Source organism: Triturus cristatus, chromosome 11 (genome assembly GCF_964204655.1).
Source record: "Triturus cristatus chromosome 11, aTriCri1.1, whole genome shotgun sequence".
NCBI classification, from domain to species: Eukaryota; Metazoa; Chordata; class Amphibia; order Caudata; family Salamandridae; genus Triturus; species Triturus cristatus.
The window spans coordinates 809,043,574-809,068,051 of record NC_140594.1 but is presented as its reverse complement, the minus strand read 5'-3'; the positions used below and the strand labels follow the sequence as shown (position 1 = coordinate 809,068,051).

General features: G+C 45.3%; 1 protein-coding gene across 4 annotated transcripts in view; it reads right to left on the bottom strand.

The window, feature by feature from the left end:
• The window catches only part of PIK3CB (phosphatidylinositol-4,5-bisphosphate 3-kinase catalytic subunit beta), a 965,971-nt gene that overhangs the window by 443,867 nt on the left and 497,626 nt on the right, over positions 1-24,478 (bottom strand). For all 4 annotated transcript variants that reach the window (XM_085634521.1, XM_085634524.1, XM_085634523.1 and 1 more), the window contains one exon: positions 10,539-10,706. In XM_085634521.1, coding sequence (XP_085490647.1) covers positions 10,539-10,706 — 168 coding nt within the window. The remainder of the gene's footprint in view (positions 1-10,538; positions 10,707-24,478) is intronic.

Sequence of the window (24,478 nt, the reverse complement as noted above, 5' to 3'; positions counted from 1 at the left end):
TTGTTTAGAGTGCACGTCTACACAGTAATGTTTTGTGAAGGTGTGCGGTGTTGACCATGTGGCTGCTTTGCAGATGTCATCTAAGGGTATGTTCCCTAGAAACGCCATAGAAGCCCCTATCTTTCTTGTATAGTGGGCTTTAGGTGGAACAGATAATGTTTTTTGCTTTTTTTTAGCAAATTTGTATGCACTTTACAATCCACCTAGCTATCCCTGATTTAGAGATGGGGTTCCCCTTATGCGGTGGAGAGAAGGAGACAAACAACTGTTTAGTCTTTCTGAAAGGTTGCGTTCTTTGTATGTAGTACAGTAAAGCCCTTTTAACATAAAGTGTATGTAGAGCCCTTTCCGCAACAGATTGAGGTTGCGAGAAAAAAACCGGTAATTCCACCGATTGATTAAGATGGAAGGGGGAAATGACCTTGGGCAAAAATTTGGGATTTGTGCGAAGTATCACCTTGCTGTGATGTATCTGTAAAAAGGGTTCTTTTATAGTGAACGCTTGTATCTCACTAACCCTTCTAAGGGAAGTGATAGCTACGAGGAAGGCTGTTTTCCAAGTGAGGAACTGTAACTCACATTTATGCATTGGTTCGAAAGGCGGACCCATTAGCCTTGTAAGAACTACGTTTAGATTCCATACAGGGGAAGGTGGTGCCCTGGGTGGAATTACTCTTTTAAGGCTTTCCATAAAGGCTTTAATAGCAGGCACTCTGAACAGTGATAAATGCTGTCTGTTTTGCAGGTAAGCAGCAATTGCTGCTAGGTGTAGACGTATGGATGAATATGCCAGGTTACACCTGTGAAGATGGAGCAGATAGCATATGATGTGCTGTATGGATGCATCGAAGGGGTCGATTGTATTGTTACGGCAGTAAACAACAAATCTCTTCCACTTTGGGGCATAGCATGCTCGAGTGGTAGGGCGTCTGGCTTCCCTGATAATGTTTATGCAATCAGGGGGAAGGTTAAGGTATCCAAATTCTAAGATTTCAGGAGCCAGATCGCAAGGTTGAGCTGAGCTGGGTCCGGGTGCCTGATTTCTCCATGGTTCTGGGTCAGGAGGCATGGGGACAGGTGCAGTTTTTGATGTGGTACCACCGAGAGCTGTAGTAGTGTGGTGTACCACGGCTGCCTGGCCCATGTTGGCGCTACCAGAATGAGTGTGAGGGAGTGCTGTTGTAGCTTCCTTACCACTAATGGAATTAGCGGGAGAGGTGGAAAGGCGTATGCAAATTTGCCTGACCAGTTCATCCATATCGCATTGCCTTTGGACAATGGGTGTGGGTATCTGGCGGCGAAGCTTGGGCATTTTTTGTTTTCGTGGGTGGCGAAGAGGTCTATCTGAGGATGCCCCCACTTGTGGAAGAATGGGTGAAGAACTTGTGGATGCAGTTCCCATTCGTGCATTTGCTGCGTTTGTCTGCTGAGCAGATCTGCCATGGTGTTTTGTATGCCTGGGACGTGTTGTGCCAGGAGAAAGATTTTTTGTGGAATTGCCCATCTCCATATGCTCTGTGCTAAGCGGGACAGCTGGGGAGAGTGTGTCCCCCCCTGTTTTTGAATATAATACATTGCAGTCATATTGTCTGTGCGAATTAGGACTGCCTTGGCTGAAATTTGTTTCTGAAACGATTTCAGGGCTAGAAAGATCGCCAACAACTCCAGATGATTGATGTGGAGTAACCTCTGTTGTGGCGTCCATACACCTTGCACTGCGAGGTGTAAAAGGTGCGCTCCCCAGCCGGAGAGCGATGCGTCCGTTGTTAGAATCACCTGAGGAACCGGGTCCAGGAACGGTCGCCCTTTGGAAAGGTTTGTGGTGTTCCACCACTGCAGAGAGCGATGGGTGCGACCGTCCACCAACACCAGATCCGTCAGCTGTCCCTGGGCCTGGTTCCACTGGCGTGCTAGGCACTCTTGGAGTGGACGCATGTGAAGTCTTGAATGAGGCACTATGAAAATGCAAGACGCCATCATCCCTATTAGTTTCATGGACACTCTTGCTGGGAGAGAGTGCTGAAGAAGGAACTTTTGGCGCAGGGATTGCATGCTTGAGATCCTGGCTGAGTTGGGATAGGCTATAGCTTTTGAGGTGTCTATAGTGGCACCAAGGTATTGCTTTGTGTGAGAGGGTATCAAGTGGGACTTTTGGTGATTCACCGTAAAGCCTAGCTGGTGGTTTAGTTGTATGGTAGTGTTTGTATTTTGTACACACTGGTGGTAGGACACGGCTTTTATGAGCCAGTCGTCCAGGTAGGGGAAGACGTGAATGTTTTGTCTTCGGAGGTGTGCTGCCACTACTGCCAGGCATTTGGTAAACACCCGTGGTGCGGTTGTGACCCCCAAGGGGAGAACCTTGAACTGATAATGTTGGTTGTCCACCACAAATCGGAGGTACTTTCTGTGAGCCGGGTGTATTGGGATATGAAAGTATGCGTCTTTCAAATCCAGTGTAGTGAGAAAGTCGCCCTGACGGAGGAGGGGGGAGAACTTGCTGAAGAGTTACCATATGAAAATGGTCTGAATGGAGGTATGCATTTAGAGGCCGGAGGTCTAGAATGGGCCGTAGGGTCTCGTCTTTCTTCGGTATGAGAAAGTACAGAGAGTAGACCCCTAGATTTTGCTGATCGATGGGTACCTGCTCTATCGCATGTTTTTGCAGGAGGGAGAGTACCTCTTGTTTCAGAAGTGTGGTATGTTCTTGTGACATCGCACGATGTCTGGGTGGAATATTTGGGGGGGGTAGAAGTTAGTTCGAGACAGTACCCTGACCGAATAATTTGGGTTACCCATTTGTCTGATGTTATGGCTTCCCAGGTGTGAAGGAAGTCCTGTAGTCTGCCTCCGACAGGAGTGGAATGGTCTGGGGGGAGCGGGGAAAAGTAATTGTGTGGGCGGTGTGGCAGAACGGGCGGTGTTGGTTTTGCCCCTGCCTTTATTATTGTTTCCTCGATATCCACCTCTTTGGTAGCCCTTTGAGAAGGTATTTTGAGGAGGGGACTTGTAGGAAGTGAAGGCGTTATCGGAAGAGTAACCTCTGCCAGAGCCTCGAAAGGAGGAACGGCGAAAGGAGCGTCTAGGGGTTTGTGATTGCAGGGCTCCCATAGACTTCGCCGTATCCGTATCCTTCTTCATTTTTTCCAGGGCTTCGTCAACTTTTGGGCCAATTAAGTGTTGTTGGTCAAAAGGGTGGTTTAAAATAGATGCTTGGACCTCTGGTTTAAAGCCTGAAATTCTGAGCCAGGCGTGACGGCGAAGCAGGACACTGGTGTTTATAGCCCTGGACGCCGTGTCTGCTGCGTCAAGTGCGCATTTGATAGAGGTGTTGGTAATAATCTTCCCCTCTTGTATTAGCTCATGAGCCTTATTCTTATATTTGTCCGGGAGATGCTGCATGAGAGCCTCCAGCTCATCATAGTGCGCTCTATCGTACCTTGCCAGCAGCGCCTGTGTGTTGGCGATGTGCCACATATTGGCAGCTTGGGAGGCAGTGCGTTTGCCTGACGCATCTAAAAGCTTGGACTCCTTATCAGGTGGTGGGGCCTCACCAGATGACAGAGTTGGAGCGCTTCCTAGCTGTGGAGACCACTAGTGAGTCTAGGGTCGCAGGTCCTTTAATATAGACAGGATCTGTGGGGGCTGCCTTGTACTTTTTTTCTATTCTGGGGTTTAAGACCCTAGCTCTAACGGGGTCTTTGAAAACCTCGGTGGCATGCTTGGTCACCCCTTTAAGCATGGGTAATATAGCGGTGGATTTATCTGCTATGTCAAATGTGTCAAGTAGGAAGTCTTCCTCAACTGGATCACTGTGTAATTCCACCCCATGGTAATGTGCCGCCCGTTGTAAGAGGTGGTGGAACCCCAGGGAGTCCTCTGGTGGAGACGGTCTGGATGGATAGAGATCATCCTGAGGCACATCTGGGACATCGGGATTGTGATAATCCTCCCATGGGTCAGGTGTTCCCGGAGGAGTGGGGTCCTGCAGGGCATCTGTGGGATCATAGAATGGATCTCCGTGGTCATCAGGGTCTGGAGACGGGGTTGGAGACCGGTGAGGCAAGGGTGGAGAAGGTGGGGGAGGAGATGGAGGGGGTGGAGGAGGTGGAGGAGGAGGAGGTGGAGGTGGTGGGGAGGGAACTCTGAACGGGGATGTGGCAGAGTCCTTCCCTTTGGTGGTGGAGGAGGAGTTGGTTTGTCCAAAAGTCTTTTCTTGACAGACAAAATTAAATGTCCAGTCCTTGGATCCTTTGTTAAAGTCTTTTGAAGAGGATCCGGTGCGAAAAGCTCCTCCGGCACCGATTCGTCCATCGGTGCCGACGTTTTCGGAACCGAAGGCTTCGTCGGTTTATCCGCGCCATGCTTTCTCTGGATGTCCGATTTTTTGGTCGGCGCCGAGGCATGCTTCGGCACGGAAGCGTCGGTGCCGAGGGATTTGTGTTTGGTCGGCACCGAGAGGCCAGGTTTCGACACCGATGGCTTCGGAACGGAACTTGTTTTCTTCGGCGCCGAAGAATGTTTGTCGGCGCCGCTAGGAGGCTGGCTCGAGCCCGAGCCGCCAGGAGACTTGTGATGCTTTTTCACCGGGCCCGAAGGTGGGGTGATGGAAGCAGTATGCTTGGCTTTCCCTAGGCCCGGAGGCGAAGGGGTAACCGGAGTCTCTTTCGGTATGGGCGCGGGAGGGGGTAGAGTACTCACGACCCTCTGCGCCGGTGTGATCTCCTCCACGTCGGAGTCGTCGGCCTCGGAAGCGCTGACAATATCTTCCTCCTGCTCGGTGTGCTGCTGTCCCGAAGCTCCGGTGTCTTCTCCAAAGATGTCAGGTGGACAGAGGCCGATGAGTGCGCCATGGTGCGTCGAGCTCGTCGATCCCGAATAGTCTTTTTCCATCGAAAAGACTTGCAGGCGGGGCAGTCTCGGGCCTCGTGTTCGGGAGAGAGGCAGAGGTTGCACACCTGATGGAGGTCGGTGTGGGGAAATTTAGACCCACATTTCGGGCACTTCTTGAAAGGAGTCCTTTCCATCGGCCGAGACCGGAGTCGAGATAGGCCCGAAGGCTGCCGCCGATGTCTGGAATCGAGGAAGTGCCGAAGAGAGAGATGAAGAAGTCGATTCAGTCTAAAGAATCTCGATGGACGAGGATTTTTCGTCGAAGGTCGAACTGGAAAGGTTCGAAGCCGGAGCACGAAGTATTACATCCGAGCCCGATGGCGGAAAAAAACAATCTGAGGATGGAGCCAAAGCCCATGCGCAGTACGGACCGAAGGAGGAGTCACTGAACTCGTGACTTCCAAAGACTGTCCAAGAACAAAAACAAACTGCAAACATCCGGGCCCAACACCAGATGGCGATCTATGCAAAAGTGTATAATCTGCAGCTCATATGCCTCGAACATAAAGTTTAGTATGCCTAAACTCAATCAATAGATGCATCTTTTAGTAAAGGTGGTTTTTATATTTTGTGTTTGAAAAAAACACTTTTAGGAAGTAGGTATTTTCTTGCTTAGCCATCCTGTGTGGCTCAGCTAGGATGTGTATTGACTGTATGGCTTTGGAGTGACAGGGGCTGGGGATGTGCAGTGGCTCAAGAGAGTCTGGATGAGTCAGGGCTGGGCTCAATAGACATGGGCTGCACTTAGAATAGTGGGAGGAGATTTCCTTGCACCTGAATGGGCCTGGTCTGCTGTAGACAATGCTGTCTCCGCCTCCTGCTGGGAAGCTGGACCAGAGAGGCCCAAACTGGTTTGGACTAAGCACAGACACTCTCTGCCTGGGACGACAAAGGAATTTGGAGCATAAATATTGGGGCCCAGACATCTGAACTTTAGAACTCTTTTGGACCAAGAAGACTGCCAAGAAGAAGAGCTGGAGAAGCTGTGAGCAGGAACTACCACTTCGCTGAGTGCTTTGCTGTGTTGGCCTGCAGTGGCTGCTTCTGTCTTGGGCAGTGAAAGGACTGGACTGAACTTTCTACAACTTCTTTATTAACTCTTTCCAAGGGCTTGAGGTAGAGCTTGTCCCCCGTTCAAAAAGTCTCAGGAACAGCAAAGATTTCAAGTTCTTCTGCCATCAGCACAGGGGACTGTGTGTTTTGTGCTGCAACAGAAGTAAAAGCAACCAGACGCAGTCTACAACGCTGCTGCCGACTCCATGTCCTGAAGGCGCCACCGCATCGCGACCCTGGTCTCACAGACGACGCCACCCGACAACACCACTGAACCACTGCTTGCACCGCGACCTGTGGGCACCGCACTTCACACTGCCTCACTTCACAAAGCTGCCTTGGTATCCCCGATGATGCCGCTCCACGTTGACATAGACATCGCTGCTTGCACCGTGGTTCGAGGGCACCACTTGTAAGTTACACGATTCATGGTCCTCATCTCATCCCATACCACAGCCTTGGCCCTCCGGCGCCATCGACTCCAGTTGGTCAGCTGCCACACCATGACCTGCCAGCACCGCGATGAACACCGCATCACTTCACACCGCAGCCCTGGTCTGACCGACGCCGCTGGACAACCGACACCGAGCTACTGCCTGCAACGCGACCGGAGGGCAAGGCATTGCTGCACTTTGCACTGAAGCCCCAACGCCTGCTGGCACTCCAGACTTCAACCGCGAGGAGTCCCATATGCAGTGCATGTGACTACAAGGGCCCGACGACTCTTGCACAGGCCTTGGAAACAGATACCTGCGGACGCTGGCCTTACAGGGCTCATCGAGAGGTTTCCGATGCCCTACTTTTCTAAAGGTACTGTTTTGCGGGTCTTCCCAACACCGTAGCTGGTCCGCGACGCAGCAGTCAGACAGAACTGTTTGGATTTGTTGTTCACGACGCCATAATAGCCCCAGACGGAGCTATTGACTACAAGGAACTGTATTTCAAGTCTATTTTGATTACTGAAGATTTCTGAAAACTGTATGGTGGATTTTATCATTTTTGGTCTTGTTTTGGATATATAAAAATATTGGATATTTTTCTAAACTGTAGTGATGTCCTTTTGTAGTGTCTTCACTGTATTACTGTTAGTTATGTGTAAATGCTTTACACACTGCCTCCAAGATAAGCCTTACTGCTTGTGCCAAGCTACCAAGGGGGTGAGAGCAGGGATTATTTTAGGAGTGTACCTCCCTTACCCTGACTAGAAGGAAGGGTCCCTACTTGAACAAAGGTGCAAACCCTTGCCAGCTAGAGACCTCGATTTCTGACACTTACTGTGTGAGATCACCTTCAGAAGGGTCTCTGATGTTAGAGCACTCTCCCTTTCGGGGCTCCATTTTTCACCTGATGGAGCACGGTTATGATTTTCAGCATATACCAAGGCAGCCATTCCATCTGTACTTTAGCTTTATTTTATGGATCTTTTTACTCTTTTTGTAGTTTCTCATCTCAGGAGTACATCTCTGGCAAATCCCATCTCCATGCCTCCTACCTCCTTTTTTCTTTAAGAATACTGCTAGCCAGATTTGTGAATTAGCTTGACTCACTGGATCAAGGTAACAGAGTCTGCCTTAGGCATTGACATCTCCCTTTTGGAGCTCACTCCACTTGTACAGCTATGGTTTCAAAGACATTCTTTGCTGACTTAAGGCTGGAAGACATCCTCAAGGGAGCTAATTGGTCTTGTCTGTCACCCTTTAAGACCTTTCAGCTTAAGCCGGTCGAACATATTTTCCAAGTTCTCTCCAGGCTTTAAACTTGCATATTGTACTGACTCTTGGTACCGTGATAAAATGGGTGTTTTCCTAGCTCCAGTGAAGAGGACATCTAACAAAATGTCTTTAAAGATAATTAGACGTGAATAAACTACTTCCCACTATACATCAAGTGCACCTAATTGACCTCACTTTAGAACAGTGTTTTCCCATATTTTCCTATGGGCATTGAGATTAGTTCTCTCCTTCTCTGTTTCTCTAGATGCATTTCATCGTGCCTAGCAAATGCACTTTGCAAATATCGGCACATTTGCTTACCTATGATATCTAGGTAAGAGTCTGCCACTATCAATACATCCTTCCCCCTCTTTACCACTCCCCTCCTGTACTCTCAAGAATTCTTGGATTTTTTTTTCAAGGTTTGCTACCACTTCAATTTTAAATGACCTGATAATCACCCTACAATCGCTTGGAAGGTGTTGATAGATCAAAAATATTTAAGTTTTGGCCTGTATCCCTCAAAGTGAAGTGCTGTTTGGAAAGGGACAAGCACTGACCCTCCTGTTGCTCACCATAAACAAATAGCAGCCACTGAATTGCTTTTCCCTTTATTTTACTTGATTATCACAAGCACAGCGCCACAACTTACATTAGTGGCAACCCAACTAAATGATGTGTATATCTGATCTTCTATTTATACAAAGAGGTGAACCAGCAGCTGTGTTTTGAGCGGTATATAAACTCTACTGATTAATTCTTAAGGGTGACAATGTATGCAGTTTTAATCTTTTAATGTATTGAATTTATACTGAAAGAACAACTATTGCTTGTGTAACAAGTACGAACCATAGGTTTGCAGGGTTATTGGGGTGCCTACGTGGAGCGGTTTTCAATACTGCCATAATGGCAAACAGTAATTTGAGCAAGACCTTCAGTACCCTTCTCTTGACGAGTGTCCAACTACGCCAGAGGAGCCCTCCCGCATGGAGGACAAGCAGATAGGACATGTGTGAAACGTTTTAATCCCATGGGGCAGGCAAGCGTGACTGAACCAAAGTTGAAACAAGGAGCTGGACCAGGGAGAGTGGTGCGGGACGACTAGTGGTGTGGGGTGATCCTACATACTTGGCAGCTGTACCAAAGACAGAAGGAACTGCATAACAATCAGGAAATGCCCCAGGACTTACAGTGCAATGGCTGCAGGGATTTCAATGCCTTTAATTTACATGCAGAGGATCTGAAAGCACCAAGGATAACACAGAGGCAAATACTACAGGAGGCTAACAGGAGGCTAGGGACATGGCAACTCTTCTAGCTACTCATGGTTGGAAAGATCACATTAATAAGACCCATCCACCAGGGTGGACAAAATCTCAAACAGCATTTGCTCTGCCAGACTGCTGGTATTGAAATGAACACCTGAAAGTCCACTTTCTGTGCTGGACGCTGTTGCCAAGACCTGCTTCTGAAGCATGTAGAGGAGTACAGTGTGTGACAGTGTTACATACAAATTGCACCTCTGGTGCCAGGTGACCTCACAACAGGGCTGGTTCTTATGGAAAGTCAGGCAAGCACTGCACAGTAACTGAATTTCACTCACTAATTTTACCATTCATAATGCTCAACATGGAAGTGAGGGCAGAGGATTCAAGTGAAGGGCCTAGCCTAACAAACTGGAACTCTGACAGAACAGAGACGACGAAAAGGAGGAGCTAGGCTAGGAGTTAAGTGATGGAAGGGAGATGGACTCATCTTCTCTGTTCAAATCACCACAGTACACAAAGGAAAGGCTGGCTCGACCTTCAGTGAAAAGTAGGTTTGGGGCCTCAGTGCCCAGATGAAGAGAGATGGGCCTAAATAAGCAGTGCACAAGAGCCTACTGAGCAGGGGGTATAGATTCTGTAAAAACCTTTGATCTCAGACTTTATGCTTTTTGCCCCGGACTGGAGCTGTGTCTGGATGGAAAATGCTGCCACAAATAATGAAATACCAGCTCTTGAACAGTTATTACCGCATTCTATCGGTTTACTAGCACTACTTCCATAGGGCCAGTGTTGGTTACCTCAACAGGTGAGAGGGGACTATGGGGTGTACTCTCACCACCTCACCAGCAAGAAGGGTGTTGAGTAACACACCATGTAACACTTCACTAACCACACAATTCCTGGTGATGAATTCAACTTCTTATTAGGATCAGTGCAGTCTTACACTCCAAATGGATCTAGTGTTGACAGTGGCTCACAGAGCACGGGCATGCACCAGCAAATGTTATGAAGGACAGCTGCTACAAACCATTGATGAAAAGGTACAAAAGACAAAAACAGAGCATTGCAGCATAGGTTAGCCAATCTGAAAGGACAGAAAACATAGCATAAGAACAGGTCTAAAAAAAGAGCCAGTACTGAGGGTCAGCCAAACTTACTTAGAGCTAAAAAAGCAGGTTCCAGAGCCACGTCATTTAGAAGAAAAAAGGGAATTTACGCAGGCACATCCTTGAAAGTAGGAACAGTTACATGCCACAGTACAAAGCATGCATCCATATGATAATTTGGCATACGACGCTTTATATTAGACATTTACAGGTCGCAGTCTATGCACAACGCCTAAGTAGCAGGAGTATCTACATGTTGAGAATACGAAAGAACAAGGGTTGAAGAATAAATAATAATAAATACAAGTAAATGCTAACTAAAGGAAATGCAAACTAGTGAGTGTATGTGAAATGCTAATATTCCAAACAAAAGATCACTTCAAGGAAGCTACATGCAAGATATTTGATGATTTTTGCATCTATTTCTTTAACAAAATAATTGTATGCTTTAGGCTACAAAAACCTATTTGTACTCCTCAGGCTTCAACATATTTTACCCAAATACCTACTGAAATGGACCGTATTTTTGGTGGCAAAGGAACGGGAAGCTTCGGATTCTGTCGCCTTGTAGCAGATTCAATTGCAGTCATTTCCTGCTCAAACATTTTCTTTATGGTACCACATTCTACAAGTGTCAGCTGGGGAAGAGTTCCGTTCATCACACAGCTCCGGATGTACTAAAAGGCGAAGTGAAAGCAGATATTAAAGGTAAAATATAACGTAGTTTTCTTCATTTGAAAAGGTCTTGTGGTGAAGGCCTAAATACATTTTATATACATTTTAAACAGCCACAAGCACATTAAAATATAGAAAAAAGGTAAAATGTATATTTAAATTACTCCAATGTTTTTCAATAACAAAAGTACAGACTGCTTTTCACATCTGCATATTAAATTTCATTTAATGTCAGCTCGAATCCTTAAGAACCACTTGAAAATGCATGACAGCTACCAACAAAGAAACAAATATGAATCAGGTATATGAAGCTTGATGGGATGGAGTCGGAGTGTTTACCTTAAAACCCAGAAGAAAAGGATACATTCCAAAGTTTCTGGATGATCAAAGATCATACAAGTCATGACCATTTCGATTCGTATGTAAATTAATGTTACGCAGAAATTTCCAAACTCTGATATGGAACTTGAAATTCACTCCTAGGTTGGCCACCACCGGTACGAGTCATGATAAATGGATATTGTTCCAGGACTACTTCAGACATTTTGGAACTCACTCCCACTAGTGGTCTCTACAAGTGTCACAAGCACTGTAGGACACAACTCTTTCCAGCGTTTCAAGTAATTGGTAACGTATTCGCAAAAAGGAAGGGGTCCCCGACCATTCTCCTTTGTGAATGTTCGTAAAAACTTTTTTTAAGAGCAGGCAGTACTCCCACAGAGCACGGTCTGCTCTTAAAAAATGGGAGGGGGTAATATATATATTTGTTTTTAAATGCAACCCGTTTTCCTTTAAGGAAAACGAGCTGCATTACAAAAATGATTATGTTTAAGAATTTGTAGAGCGCGTGGCTGCCCGAGGGCTTCCCAGCGCTAAAGAGTACTTTTTACAAGCTCATATCCATAGGGCGCCTACAAGGGAAACAGCAAAGTTTAGAGATGTTTCCCGAAAACGGTTTCGTCGGGTAGAATTCTTATTTTATATGGGAGGGCATTCCACATCTTTGGTACCAGGTGGGCAACTGAGCTGCCCCCCCCCAAACCTGGCTCTTTTCAATCTCGTTGTCCTAAGAAGCTGTTGCTGGGCTGATCTTAGATGCCTGGTCGGGATATACCGGGACATCATTTGTCCCAGTTTTATTGGACCTTTTTTGTTAACAGCCCTATATGCCAGGCATAGGGACAAATTTTTTTCTTGTTTCAATAGGGAGCCAGTGTAGCTGTTTCAGTGCTTCTTTAAATGCGCTTGGGGATTTTTAGAAGGAGTCTTGCTGCCGCATTTTGTACTACTTGTAGTCTCTTCGTCACATATTTAGGCGCGCACACGGAAAGTGAGTTTCCATAGTCCAAGCACGAGATAAGAGACTGGATGACAGTTTTTTCCAGATGTTCCGGGATCACCTTAATAATCTTCCTTAGTATTTTAAGCAGAGAGAAACATATCTGAGTTTCCTGGATTGGCAATTCATTGTGAGTGAGTTTTCTATCCAGACCCCCAAGTTTTTTATAAATGTATAGGTGGATTTCCCATACAAGGGGGCCACTGTGTCAGGGGTGCCTGGATAGTGGATTTTGCCAATAGCATAAACTTTGTTTTTTCGCCATTTCATTTCAGATGGCTATTTGCCATCCAATTTACCACTCTCTCCAGACAGTGACTGAACTGCTGATTTGCATTATCTGTTAGGGAGACTATCAGCTGAGTGTCGTTAGCATATGACACCCCTGAGACACCATCTTCCTGTGTTATATTAGCCAACTGTCGTACATAAATATTAAATAGGGTAGGACTAAGGGAAGATCCCTGTGGGACGCCACATGTAATTGGGAGGTGGTCTGAGAAACAGTCCCCTTCCATCACTTGGAAGGACCTGTCTTCCAAAAAAGAAGCCAACCAGTCCATGGCAAGGCCATGGATTCATATTTCTCTTAGCCTCCCCATTAAAGTGGTATGATCTACGGTGTCAAATGCTGCACTGAGGTCTAACAAAAGGATGGCGGCAGAGCCACCCTCATCCAATAGTGACTTTAACTCCTCTGTGACCACCAACAGTGCAGATTCTGTACTATGGGAGGCACGAAAACCCATCGGAGTAGGATGCAGCATTTCATTCGTTTCCAGAAAGTTAGTCAAGGTATTATTTACATTTTTTCTAAAGCTTTGCTGATAAATGGCAAAAGTGAGATAGGGCGTAGATGGCTAAAGACAGTCGGATCCATATTGGCTTTTTTTTGTAAAGGCCTAATGATTGCATGCTTTCAAGCTTTTGGGACCGAAGCGGTTTCTAATGATAGGTTGAGCATTTCCATTATGGAGGGTAAAATGGTCTCCAGTGCTTTAGATACAATCTGGGGCTGGATCATTAAGTGGTCCAGATTTGGTACCTTTTATTAAATTACGAACGTCTTCTTCCTCAAGTCTGGGGACTTGAGCTAATTTTGGGGGGATAAGGGTCCTTCCACCTCTGTACCTATCTCAGAGTTCAAGTCCCGATCCTTTGGGAATAGGTCATATATTGCTATTACCTTTTTATGGAAATAGGTAGCTATGTCATTACACCTTTCGACTAAGACCGGGAGGGTTTTTGTTTTTTCATGGGGGTTAGTTAGCGTTTTAACCACTCTAAATAATTCCCTTGAAGAATTAACCGATTGAGAGATTTTTTCTTCATAAAATTTCACTTGAGCATTCTTCATATCATTATGATAGGCCCTAATTAGTAGCTTGTATCTGGTTTTTAAAGCTGGATCATAATTCTTTCTCCATAGTCTCTCCAGTTTCTTACATTGTTTTTTCAATTCCAAAAGCTGTTCATTGTACCATGGTGCTCTTCTGGGGCATGTTTTATTGTTAATAGTTCTCATGGGGGCACACATGTCAGCCGACTGGGTAATCCAGTCTTCCCATTGCTGATATTGCTCTTCTATATTACCAGCAAATTTTGGAATGTTGTCCGTTAGGACCGTCTGCCAGTTTTCTGGGGCCAATCTAGCCCAACTATGCCTTATAACCATTTGGGCTTGTGATTTCTCCTGCTGTGCGGGTTTGGGTAGGCCAAATCTAATTAAAAAGTTATCTGACCAGGGGACTGGGATAGGTTTTAGTACAGTGATTTCGGGGTCATTAGAAAAATAAGGGCAAATATATGCCCTTTTTCGTGAGTGGGTGAGGTCACAAGTTGCGTTAGTTGTAGAGCTTCTAAATCACCTTGCAGCCGTTTGATGTGAGGGGTATCTTGTTCATCAAGGTAAAAATTAAAGTCACCCAAAATATTCATATTTCGGGTGATATTGTTTTATTTAAAACCAATCACACACATGGGGGGGGCTGCTGACTCCAGCAGGCCACCATCCCTGCAATTTTAGCGATTCCTAATAGGTTGCAAATTGCGACCTACCTCAAATATTCACGAGGTAGGTCGATTTGCGACCCACTATGACGCTAAATGAAACTGAGTTTCATACATTAGAACTGTGATTACGTAATTATGATTCGCAGAAAGACGCAATTAGGATATCACGATTTCTCATATGGATACACCCAGCCATAAATATCTAATTGGTGGCTATGGAAAAGGAGCCATACAAGAGTGCAAAATATAAAATGGAACATAGCACTTAAGCACATCCTTGAAATGGCTTAACTATGCATCATAAAAACGCCAATAGGCCTGGTTTGTTAACCTAAGCTTTCAAAATGCTTTGTAGTCAATTAAAGCAAATTTCAAAGTTGACTCTATGAAGAAACAGTCATGCAGCAGACTCACAACTACATTTTGAACACTTGAGTCTACAAGTCAAATGAAGGGAGGAGCATGCCTGGCAACAACAATTTCACCAAAATGAGTCATTCACCATGTTTGATATCATTCATAGCCAAGGTGGCATCACAAATATTTTCTTGATAACTAAAATTCTCTATATTCATATTAAATCGCAAAAGGGTCGAATTCACAAACTAAAAAGTGAATGACCGTTGCCTGTAATCAGATTTGGGACAGACTAGGCACCATACGCCCAACTCTGGACCCAAATTAACCCAGAAATCTACCATCCACTCCTCACAAATCGCATCTGTATTGATCATACTAGAGCACAGAACCCAGACTCACCGTTTACTTTTATGACAAACACATGTACTTCTTCTCATCGGGCTTTAAAGTAATGAAACATTTCCACTGACCATTCTTCCATCCTACCCTCTGGTACATTCTAATCCCTTTCAGGTAACTACATACTCTACTTATCCTCTCCCACCCAAGTCTACAGAACACAAATTAATTGTCTGTATTCGAAACTGTAAAAGCACAACACAGGCAATAACACTGTCAATAGGTACGGCTTGTATTCTCAGTTATAAGCACACCTGGCTGAGAGAGAGAGAAAGAGCACATTTGTGTATTTGTACGTGTCGTGTATCTCCGATTGTGACGTAGACATTTAGCATGACGCAGTGCTAAATGGAGCGAGAGGAGTACAGTGTCAGTGAGATGGGGGGGGGGGGGGGGGGGGGGGTGAGAGAACTACAGAGGGAGCGGACAAGTGATAGACAAGCAGCAGGTCAAGTCAGCAGGCTGATTGAAACCCCGTCTAGCCATGACAACTTTCGAGGCTCTGTGGCATTTTCAAGCAAGTTCTTTGAAGGTGTACTTACGCTGTGCTGATCAGTGCGAGCGTCACTGCTGAGCAGCATTGAGTGGAGCAAGATGGATTGGTACATGACACGAGGGGCCGTATTACAGATGATTCCCCAGGGCACAACGGGCATTTGTGCCAGCTTGGAAATCCCCCCGAGGCAATTTGGTATTATAGAAGGATATGCAGATGCTTGTGTGTCCCCTTGTATAATACCAATAGCGCTGGTGCACTTAAAGCGCTAGCACTATCAGTAGTGGGTGTTCCTTCATTTGCATAGGGGCGTGCCCTTTGCAAATGAGGGAATTCCTTTGACTGCGCCTACGCCATATTACAGACAAGCGTGCAGAGTTAAAGAAGTCCTCAGGACCATTTAAAAGGTGGCGGACTGTTAGTGCGCCTCCTGACAGTAGCCCTCTGCAAGGGGTAAAGGGGTCCCATGGAACCCCACCACCCAGACATCCCCTTGCAGGCGGGTGCAGTCAATGACTGGGATCTCTAAACCCCTTTGAAAGTGCAGGCGGGTCACTCCTGCAAAGTGAAAACACAGAGCGGCTGCTCCGTCTTTTCACATTAGGGGCAGCGCATACACCATAATGGGGCACATTATCACTGATTGCGCTTGGCACATCTTTTGAAAGGTGCGCCGGTGCGAACAGTGATAATGTGTAATACGGCCCCATGTAGGCATTGAGCAAAGCGGGAAGTAGCGAGCAAAAACCCAACGCGAGCTATGTGGGGCGAGATATAACATTGACACTGACTGAGCAGTGGGGAGGGGGAATAACACTGGGTGGGCAGTTAGTGGGGCAGTTGTAGTGTATGCACTACCAGCATGTGCAGTTATAGCTGTTGGGAACGGAGCACAATGGGAGCTAATATTTCAGTACAGTTTGATTTGGACTGACTTGTGATTTTAGTAACAGCTAGAGTTGTCTGCCGACAGGCCTTAAAAGTGTAAGTGAATACACTTACTAATCTAGTTGGCTATGAAGTGACACCCCACACTACAGATCCGATACATATGACAAACAGAAAGCATCAAAACAATGCATTAAACAGAACACCTCAGAAACATCCAACACACACAAGTACTCCATATAGCTGGCTATCACATAGCTTGAAGTAACACTTGTTAATAATATACACCGCATAAACATTCAACAACACATGGTAGAGAGAATGCCTTGCATGCATATGTATGCAATATAGCTGAATTCCACCTTGATCTCTAAGCAACAGTTCTTGATGATATGCTGCACACCAAATAGAACACATTACACAGAACTAACATTCAGCAAAGACTAGATACACAGTATAAGTAACCCTAAGAGGGTACCACACTAGCCACCAATAAAAATCCACACAACAACAACTCCATATGCTGGGCAATGGGCACGTCTACCAACTACAAAATATGCAAACAAGAGGTAAAGATCGCCTCAATTCCTAATCACCCATAGCATAAATCCATGGTTCAATGGATAATGTAATCAGTATAAAGACAGAACACAGCACCTGGAACACGTCACAATCTGATTAGGACACTGATCAGTTAAAGACAACTCAAAACCAACTAAGCCTAGAAAACAAAAGGCTTTCTTTGTTAAATACATAGGTATTTTAAAAGAGCAAGAAAATAATTTGATCTAGCATCTGGATTACAATTATTTAGAAAGAGAGAACTACATTCCTTGGGAATAAGTGTGTTGACATGCACATTAATATGGATGTCAAACAGTACATATCTCTGCTAAAGCTTTGACCATTAAGTGTACTAAAAGGTTTAGCCTCTAGTGTGGATTTCACATTATTCACTCGAGCGAGTTTTATAAAGCTTACTTAGCCTGTGACCTCAACTTACCCACTGTGTCTAAGGTAAAACAGCAACAACTCAGGTTTCATTTCCTCAGCGCTGGCGGTTTTTAATCAAATGGTATGTTTATTCGAGGTAATTAAAATGCTAGAAAGATATGGTTCAGGATTCAGTCACAAATTAATCAAGCCGCTCAACCTAGCAGGTAATCATGACTCAAGATGGTGAGGTTCTAGTCATATGCCTGAAATGGACACAATACATTATAAAATGAAAGTGGCTATGTAGTCAATGTATGTATTTTTGCGGCCATGAAGAATCAAAGAAGACTGTTTTATGATTTTAATATGGTTTTCGGAAGTACAATTCTAGTGGTTACATTGCCAGCAGTGAATGCAGGAACCCAGGAGTGCTCTGTACTGGGGTACAAATTTTATTTGAAACCACTTCGGAGCAGTAGTGAAAAAATGTGTACATCGGTTTCCCTTTATGAATTAACATGAATTGCATCAAACATAATTTTCTTTTAGATGCTTGCATGCTACACACATCACGCTAGTAGCAGTGCAGGCTATAACACTGCAGGAGGAAAGGTGAATGAGGCAAGACAATTTCTAAATTCAATCCAGACTCAAATTGAGTATCGGACCTCTATCGGCTCCTCGTCCTCAGACCCTCAAGCAAGGTGAAAAAGTGTGCTCCCCAACCATCGGTGGGAGCCACAACTTAGCGAATCACCCCGGAAGTGGGTTGCATACCCATGCCCCACACCATTTTCCGACATATCTCTGGGCTGCCAAGTGCCTGTAGCCCTTTAGAGTAATCTCCCATTTGCTGCGGACTAGCCAGCGGTGGTGGGCAAGTGAAGACTAGAGCACCACCGGGAGTGCCAAGGTGAAACCATTCTCATGGTTGGAGAGAGGCAATGTTGGAGCGGCGTACGGGCTAGCCACAGTTGGAGAATCAGTTTAGATCAAACGTTCAACTCTGGTGTAGTTCATGCACCAGGAATAACTGCTGATCTCCCTACAAAAAAAGAAAATGCTTAGCCACTGGGCTGGACTGGTCTGCATTGAGATCCCCAACAGCAGCGAGCATCCTCCAGCATACTCTAGACTAAGAGAGGCCTCAGCCAGTCTACAGAAGGTTCAGCAAGTATCATGAGAGGCACAAGGATGACAGACTAGAGACAAGTACTACAGGAGAGCCTCAAGAGCCATTTTTGGATTTGGGAGGCTGACATCCTGCAAATTAGGGTGTTCGAACCTGCAATCAGACTCTTCAAGGTAAGTCCTTTCTCAAGGTATGTCACTGCCACTGAACTCATTGTACTTGTTTTCCAAAGTGAGCATGGAAGGTCCAACAAATGACCACTAGATTACCGTTAGGTTTAATACCTAGGAGCCCTAAACAACTGGATCCGTGGAAAAACCTGCATGTAGTCCAAATTCAAACCCTACCCTCATTAGTTAATCCTGCTCTTCCAATAACGGCATCCGGGGTAGATTGGTCTGCATTCTGACCTTGCAGGGCATTCGAAAGGAATTCTGGCTACTAGAAGGAGGAACCAGTCACAGACTTCTTCCCAATAAAACTCAAAGACCACCGAGCACCAACAAAAGACTCAGAGGTACATCTGGGAAACAAGAGGTAGTGAGATGAGAATAAGGCAAAAAAAGAAGACAGCAGTCAAGACCACTGGTGCATCAACCATTAGCCATCGGTACAATATCAAGTATTAAGATAATTTTTGTTTAGGTCATAAGAATGCAGCAAGTAATCAATGCAATTATTAGCTGATCCTTTGGTGATCATGGCTTACCCAGGACATGATTAAGGAACTTTATCCAACAGCTAAAACAAGACAACAATCACTGGAAAAGACATTGAGGAAAACGAAAAACTATGGCAGAAAGCGGAAAGGATGAAGCTTCTTTTAATGTTAAGATAATGGATTCAAGTCCACTCCAGACTTCCACCCTTCGCAAAAATATTACTGATGAAGACTTACTGAGTGTAAGACTATCAGACCAGTCTTCATCCTTTTGGTCAACAGGTAACAATTCTATTTACACAGACATGGCCTGGATAATGATTCTGTATTATGGCAAGAACTAAATACAATACTTAATGTAATAAAAAATCCCTTGACAAAAGAAATCTAATGCAATGGACAAGTACGTTTCCGCCTTAGTATTTGTCACGACCCCCTCAGGCCTGTGTAGTGGGCCAAGCGCGCACGGCTCATGTGGAGTTACCCCTCTGGTGCCTGATGGCGAGCTATGATAACTTGCCTGAGTTTCCACTAGACCACTGATTCCATTACCACTGATTCAGTGTAGTGTTATTCCCCGAATCGCAAGTGTTCTTTACCCTGGACTCTGTCGTGTTAAGCTTGTGGCGCGCTATAATTCCATGCCCAAGTTTATCCACTCCCCAGATTCCATTACACGTGGGCTTGTTTCCCTTGCTCCTCCGTTACTAGGGTCTTGGAGTGTTTCCCCTTGTGCACGTTTAGATAAAATAATTTTTTTTTCCCCGTTGAGTGATTCCATCTGTTAGTTTGCACCTGTTCTTCCTCTAACGTTAAGCTAGCGTACTAGCATGTGTTTCCCTCAGGTGTCTTGGAGAACCTTCCAGAATGTCACATGTGCCACGTGATCCTGCTGTACCCATTGTATATAAACCACACCCAAACCAGAGCCCCTTGCTTGGCATATGCTCCCTGTGGAACAAGCTTCCTGCATACCCACTCACCTGAAGAATCAACCGGACCAGGGCAGTGCTCTTCTTGGCTGCCATTCATAGCCCTACTGCGATTCCCCTGGCTCTAGTTGCCTCGACGCATCCATCTCTGCCTCGTGCTCAGCTACTCCAGTTCCTCTTCGACTTCCTGAGTCAAAACGTCAAAGAGCTTCAAACTTAGGACAAGTTGAAGTACTAGGCTAAGTACTTGATATAAGGTTAGTGTCCGGTTTTATTGTAGTAGACAGGCCGGAGTCGCGGCGTCTTCAAGACTATAGACTGGTCTTCAAGTTTCCTTCCAGTGACTTCCCTCCAGTTCATCTTGATTTTTCGTGCTCCAGACCCTTCCTGCAACCTTGGCCTTTGAACTAGAGACTTTGAACTAGAGACTTTGAACTAGAGACTTTGAACTAGAGACTTTGAACTAGAGACTTTGAACTAGAGACTTTGCTCTGTGTTTCACAGATTAACAGTACCTAGAGAATTCTCATCAGAGCTCTTGATTCTTGTGTGATCATTGTACAAAGAGTGTCTAACTAACTTTAGGAGCGTCATACTCCACACTGTGTTCCTAGTATACCTTGGGAGTGTCATACTCCAACCTGTGTTCCTAGTATACATTGGGAGTGTCAGATACTCCAACCCATGTTTTGAATGTAACCTTGGGAGTGTCAGTAACAACAACCCATGTTTCAAGTTCTAACCTGGAAGTGTCAGAGGCTCTAACTAGTAGTTGGAGTTCATCCTTGAGGGTCTCAGGGATTCCTATCTGTGAACCTGGTTATTCTACTTTCATGTCATATTGTAGAAGAAGCGTGTAAGTGAATGTTGCAGAAGTTAAAGCAATGACAATGTATAAGAAGGCCTGCTAGTGTACAGCTGGGTATTGCCTTTTCTATTTGTTTCCAGTCTATTGCGCCTTCACAAAACATCACATCACATTCCTACCTTTGCAAATCCAGAAGGTCTCAGAAGCAACACATTCTGTTAAGCAGTGTGCATTGCCACAGAGCAGATCCAGTACTGCAAAGCTCTCTTTTCCTATTTTGTCCCTACCTCTCGGAACAGTGAGCTATTTGAGTCTCGTCCCTGGATCTCTCGTTTTTCTGGGAGGAAAGTTAGATTCAGCATCGACTCAAGGGTCATCTCCGCGACTGGGACCAGATGAGTGCATGACATGAATAATTAAGGGCCATTTACTTTTACTAACGCTATAATCATCTAGGCCCAAGAAAATGGCCATGCTCTTCAACAGTAGACACACTCAAGCATCTGAAACATATTACAATCAATTGTGCAAGACTTTAGAAGTGACTTAGAAAATAGTCAGAAGTTGAACTAGAAAAATAAGCCCACCCTAAAAATCATTCAAAATGTATCGCTCTATAAAATTCCAAAATCCATCTTAGTCAGTGTTACCACATGCCCCCTTTTTCAACATGCACACTCACAAATAATTCCCAGGCAGCAGCTAGCAAGGACCTCAAGGAACAGATAGATATAATGGAGATGGAGAAAATGGTGGAGGAGGAAATGCAGGAGAAAATAGAGAAGAAGATGGAGGAGTAGATGGAAAAGATGGAGGAGTAGATGGACAAGAATGAGGAGGAGATGAGGGTGGAGGGGAGACAGATGATGGAGAAGGAGAAAATGGTGGAGGAGGAGATGGAGAAGGAGAAGATGGCAGTGGAGGAGGAATAGAGGAGATGGAGATGATGGAAATAGAGAAGATGGAGGAGGAGATGGCAAAGATGTAAATGGAAGAGGAGATGGTTAGCACTGACTTGGAGTAGATGATTGTATAACTTCATTAATTGCCACTTCGCATTTAGGAAATGCTTTGTACAGGAGCTTAAGAAATCACAAATAGGAAACCTCTATGTGCAATATCCCATTTAGGGGATCTCAAAATAGATTATTACTGGGTAGAAATCCCATTTTGAGACTGCGTTTAGGTCTTTGTACATATAGAAGGCTGGATTTCCTTTCTTGAGCGACCGAAATTGCAATTCGGTACATTAGCAGATGCGATATTGTTTTGAGAATATGAGCCTATGCCACAGTGATCATAGCTGGAAGGGATACAGAATCATTCCCACTAATCATTAATTCAAAAACTTTTAAAGAGAGGAGTAACTTGCCGAAGCAGCTCCCCATCGAGAGCTATGAGACATTTGACACGCTTGGCGTTGAGCGTAGAAATTCTATTTCTTATGATCCCAATGGCGAGCAGCAAGGAGTATATAGAGCCTCCATGAGCACATAATTAACATCTTCCATGCAGCTACAAAATTCTACAACATCAATTAAGTCTTTTGACAAGGACCAGTAGTTTCACGTTAGGAAAACTACGAGCAATCTCCAATTCCAAAAGAAATACATGGAGGAAAAACACACAGGCTCAATTCAATGAACGTTAGGAACCTATCAATTTAGACTTCTTCATTCTATATTGAGCAAGTAGCAACAGTGTAAGGTGACTATACATACAGCACAGAAGGACAGAAGACAGAGAGACACACCTACCTACATCACTGGTGGGCGTGGCAAGTAGACGAAGCGGTCGGAGAAACACTGCGGCAGCCCAGACCCAGCAGCGAGAACCCGGAACCAAGCCTGAGCTGGTAACGAAGTTTTAACAGAGATGCAGGACCCGGACTGCGAGCAAGCAAGGCACCACACCTACCTGCTTCACCCCCCCCCGCCCCAGCTGCCTCTTGTCTGCGGGGCCGGGCGAGGAGTGTTACTCGGGAGACGGAGTCTGGAGGAGAGATGAGCACGCCTGGTTGAACCCCAGAGCTGCGGTCCTCCAGCTTTAGCGGAGGCGGCCAGCGCCAGGCCACTGCTGCCTGCGAGTTGACTAACCGCTTAGTTCATCTCCTCTCCGCATTAAATCGACCCTCACTCGCTCCACTCCACTCCGCCCCCTCCGCCTTCTAGGTGTCTGGCATCGGTGGTGGTGACAAGCTCATCGATTGGGCCTTGGCCTGCTCGTCTCGCTTCCTCAATTCCCCTAGGCCCAGTGAGGGGAGCCTCTGCAGCTCTGGAGATTGGCAGAGAGCATCGTGTTGGTGAACGAGACGTAGTGCGGCTGGAGCAGACCAGAGCGTTATCACAGTGACCTGCCACCAGGAGCTTCGAGCTCCCTTTTTCAGTCACTAAGGGACCAGAAACCAGGCCCAGGATTCATTTCCCAAAGGCGGAGCCTGAAGAGCCTATAGTGTAGAAATGGCATTCAGAAAATTAAGAAGTAGAACAGTCTTTATGAAAAGACTGGGCAAAGCCCAATTACAGAGAAGAAGCAAACCCCGCTCAGCACATATCGGAGCTCTCTCAGGAACACTTACTGTACCAGAATTCATTCCCTCTTGCCCTTCATCAGCAATCAAGGCTCATGAAATACCAAAACAAGAGGCTCAAAGGGGCCTTAAGGTAATTACGAAGGAGTCCTTAGATCAGCCTCTAGTTCCTCAGTCCGAGGGGGCTGAACCCCCGCCTAACTCTCGTTCTGAGGAATTGGCTTCTCAATACCAATACAAACCTCCTCTTACAATCGCGACAACTGAGATGGACTTTGCTCTGCCGGACATAAATATGAGTCCGGTAATTCCAGTCCCTCCCTTAAAAACGCCAGTGGAGACGCAACAACTGTTTAACAGTACACCTACTAAACGTCTGGTCGCTGATGACACACCTATCTTTATCCCCGGATTTCTCGCTGTTATTTTCACTGGATCCCCAAAAAGAAGAGCATCAGTCGCAGAATCGCTGTGTTCCTTGCAAGCTGTTCTGGAAGCGATCCTGGCATTATTAGGCAAATTAGCAGTAACTTCAGATCATGTTTTGAAAACCCAATCAGTAGTTCTTCAATTTTTGAGACGAGAAAAGCGCCCAAAGCCCTGTATTCACAATTGAAAATCATACCAAGAAATTAGCTCAACTAAGTGACAACTATACTCAGACAAGAGATAATGGTGTCGATTTACTAACCACAAAAACAAGACTTACGCAAAAAAATAGTGGAAATAATAAATCTCAAAATCTAAAACGGGATCAAGGCAATAACATCTATTCTATAAAAAAGCTTTGAGACAACAAAGCGAAGCAGCTCTCAAATTGCAGTCCCTAAATTCTACTCTCTTTACTCGCAAAGAAACACAGGCAACAAACCAAAATCTTCAGCAACAACCTGTGGAACTAACTCTCTCTCATCCTCAGTTGAAAACCAAAAAAACTCTAGCAATAAGGGAACTTTCCCAAAAAAACTCCAACTGCGAGAAACAAGAATCAAAATCTGCTAAAACACAAACCAAAAGCACAAAAAGAAGGAATCGCAGACTTACAAAAGCAAAGCCCAGGAAACTAAAGTTTTCCCAAGGACTCTGGGCAGGCACAGGGGTACAGACAGAAGTCGCAACATTATCTGTAGATATCTTAAGTAACACTGTCAATGACGACAACAACAAGGGACTTTCTTCCGAATCCCCCGAGTCAGGTGCCTTAAGTCCATTGAAGCCCCTGGCAACCAACTTCATAACTAAAGGTTCCAGACAGAATATAAGCTATCCTGACCTGGATG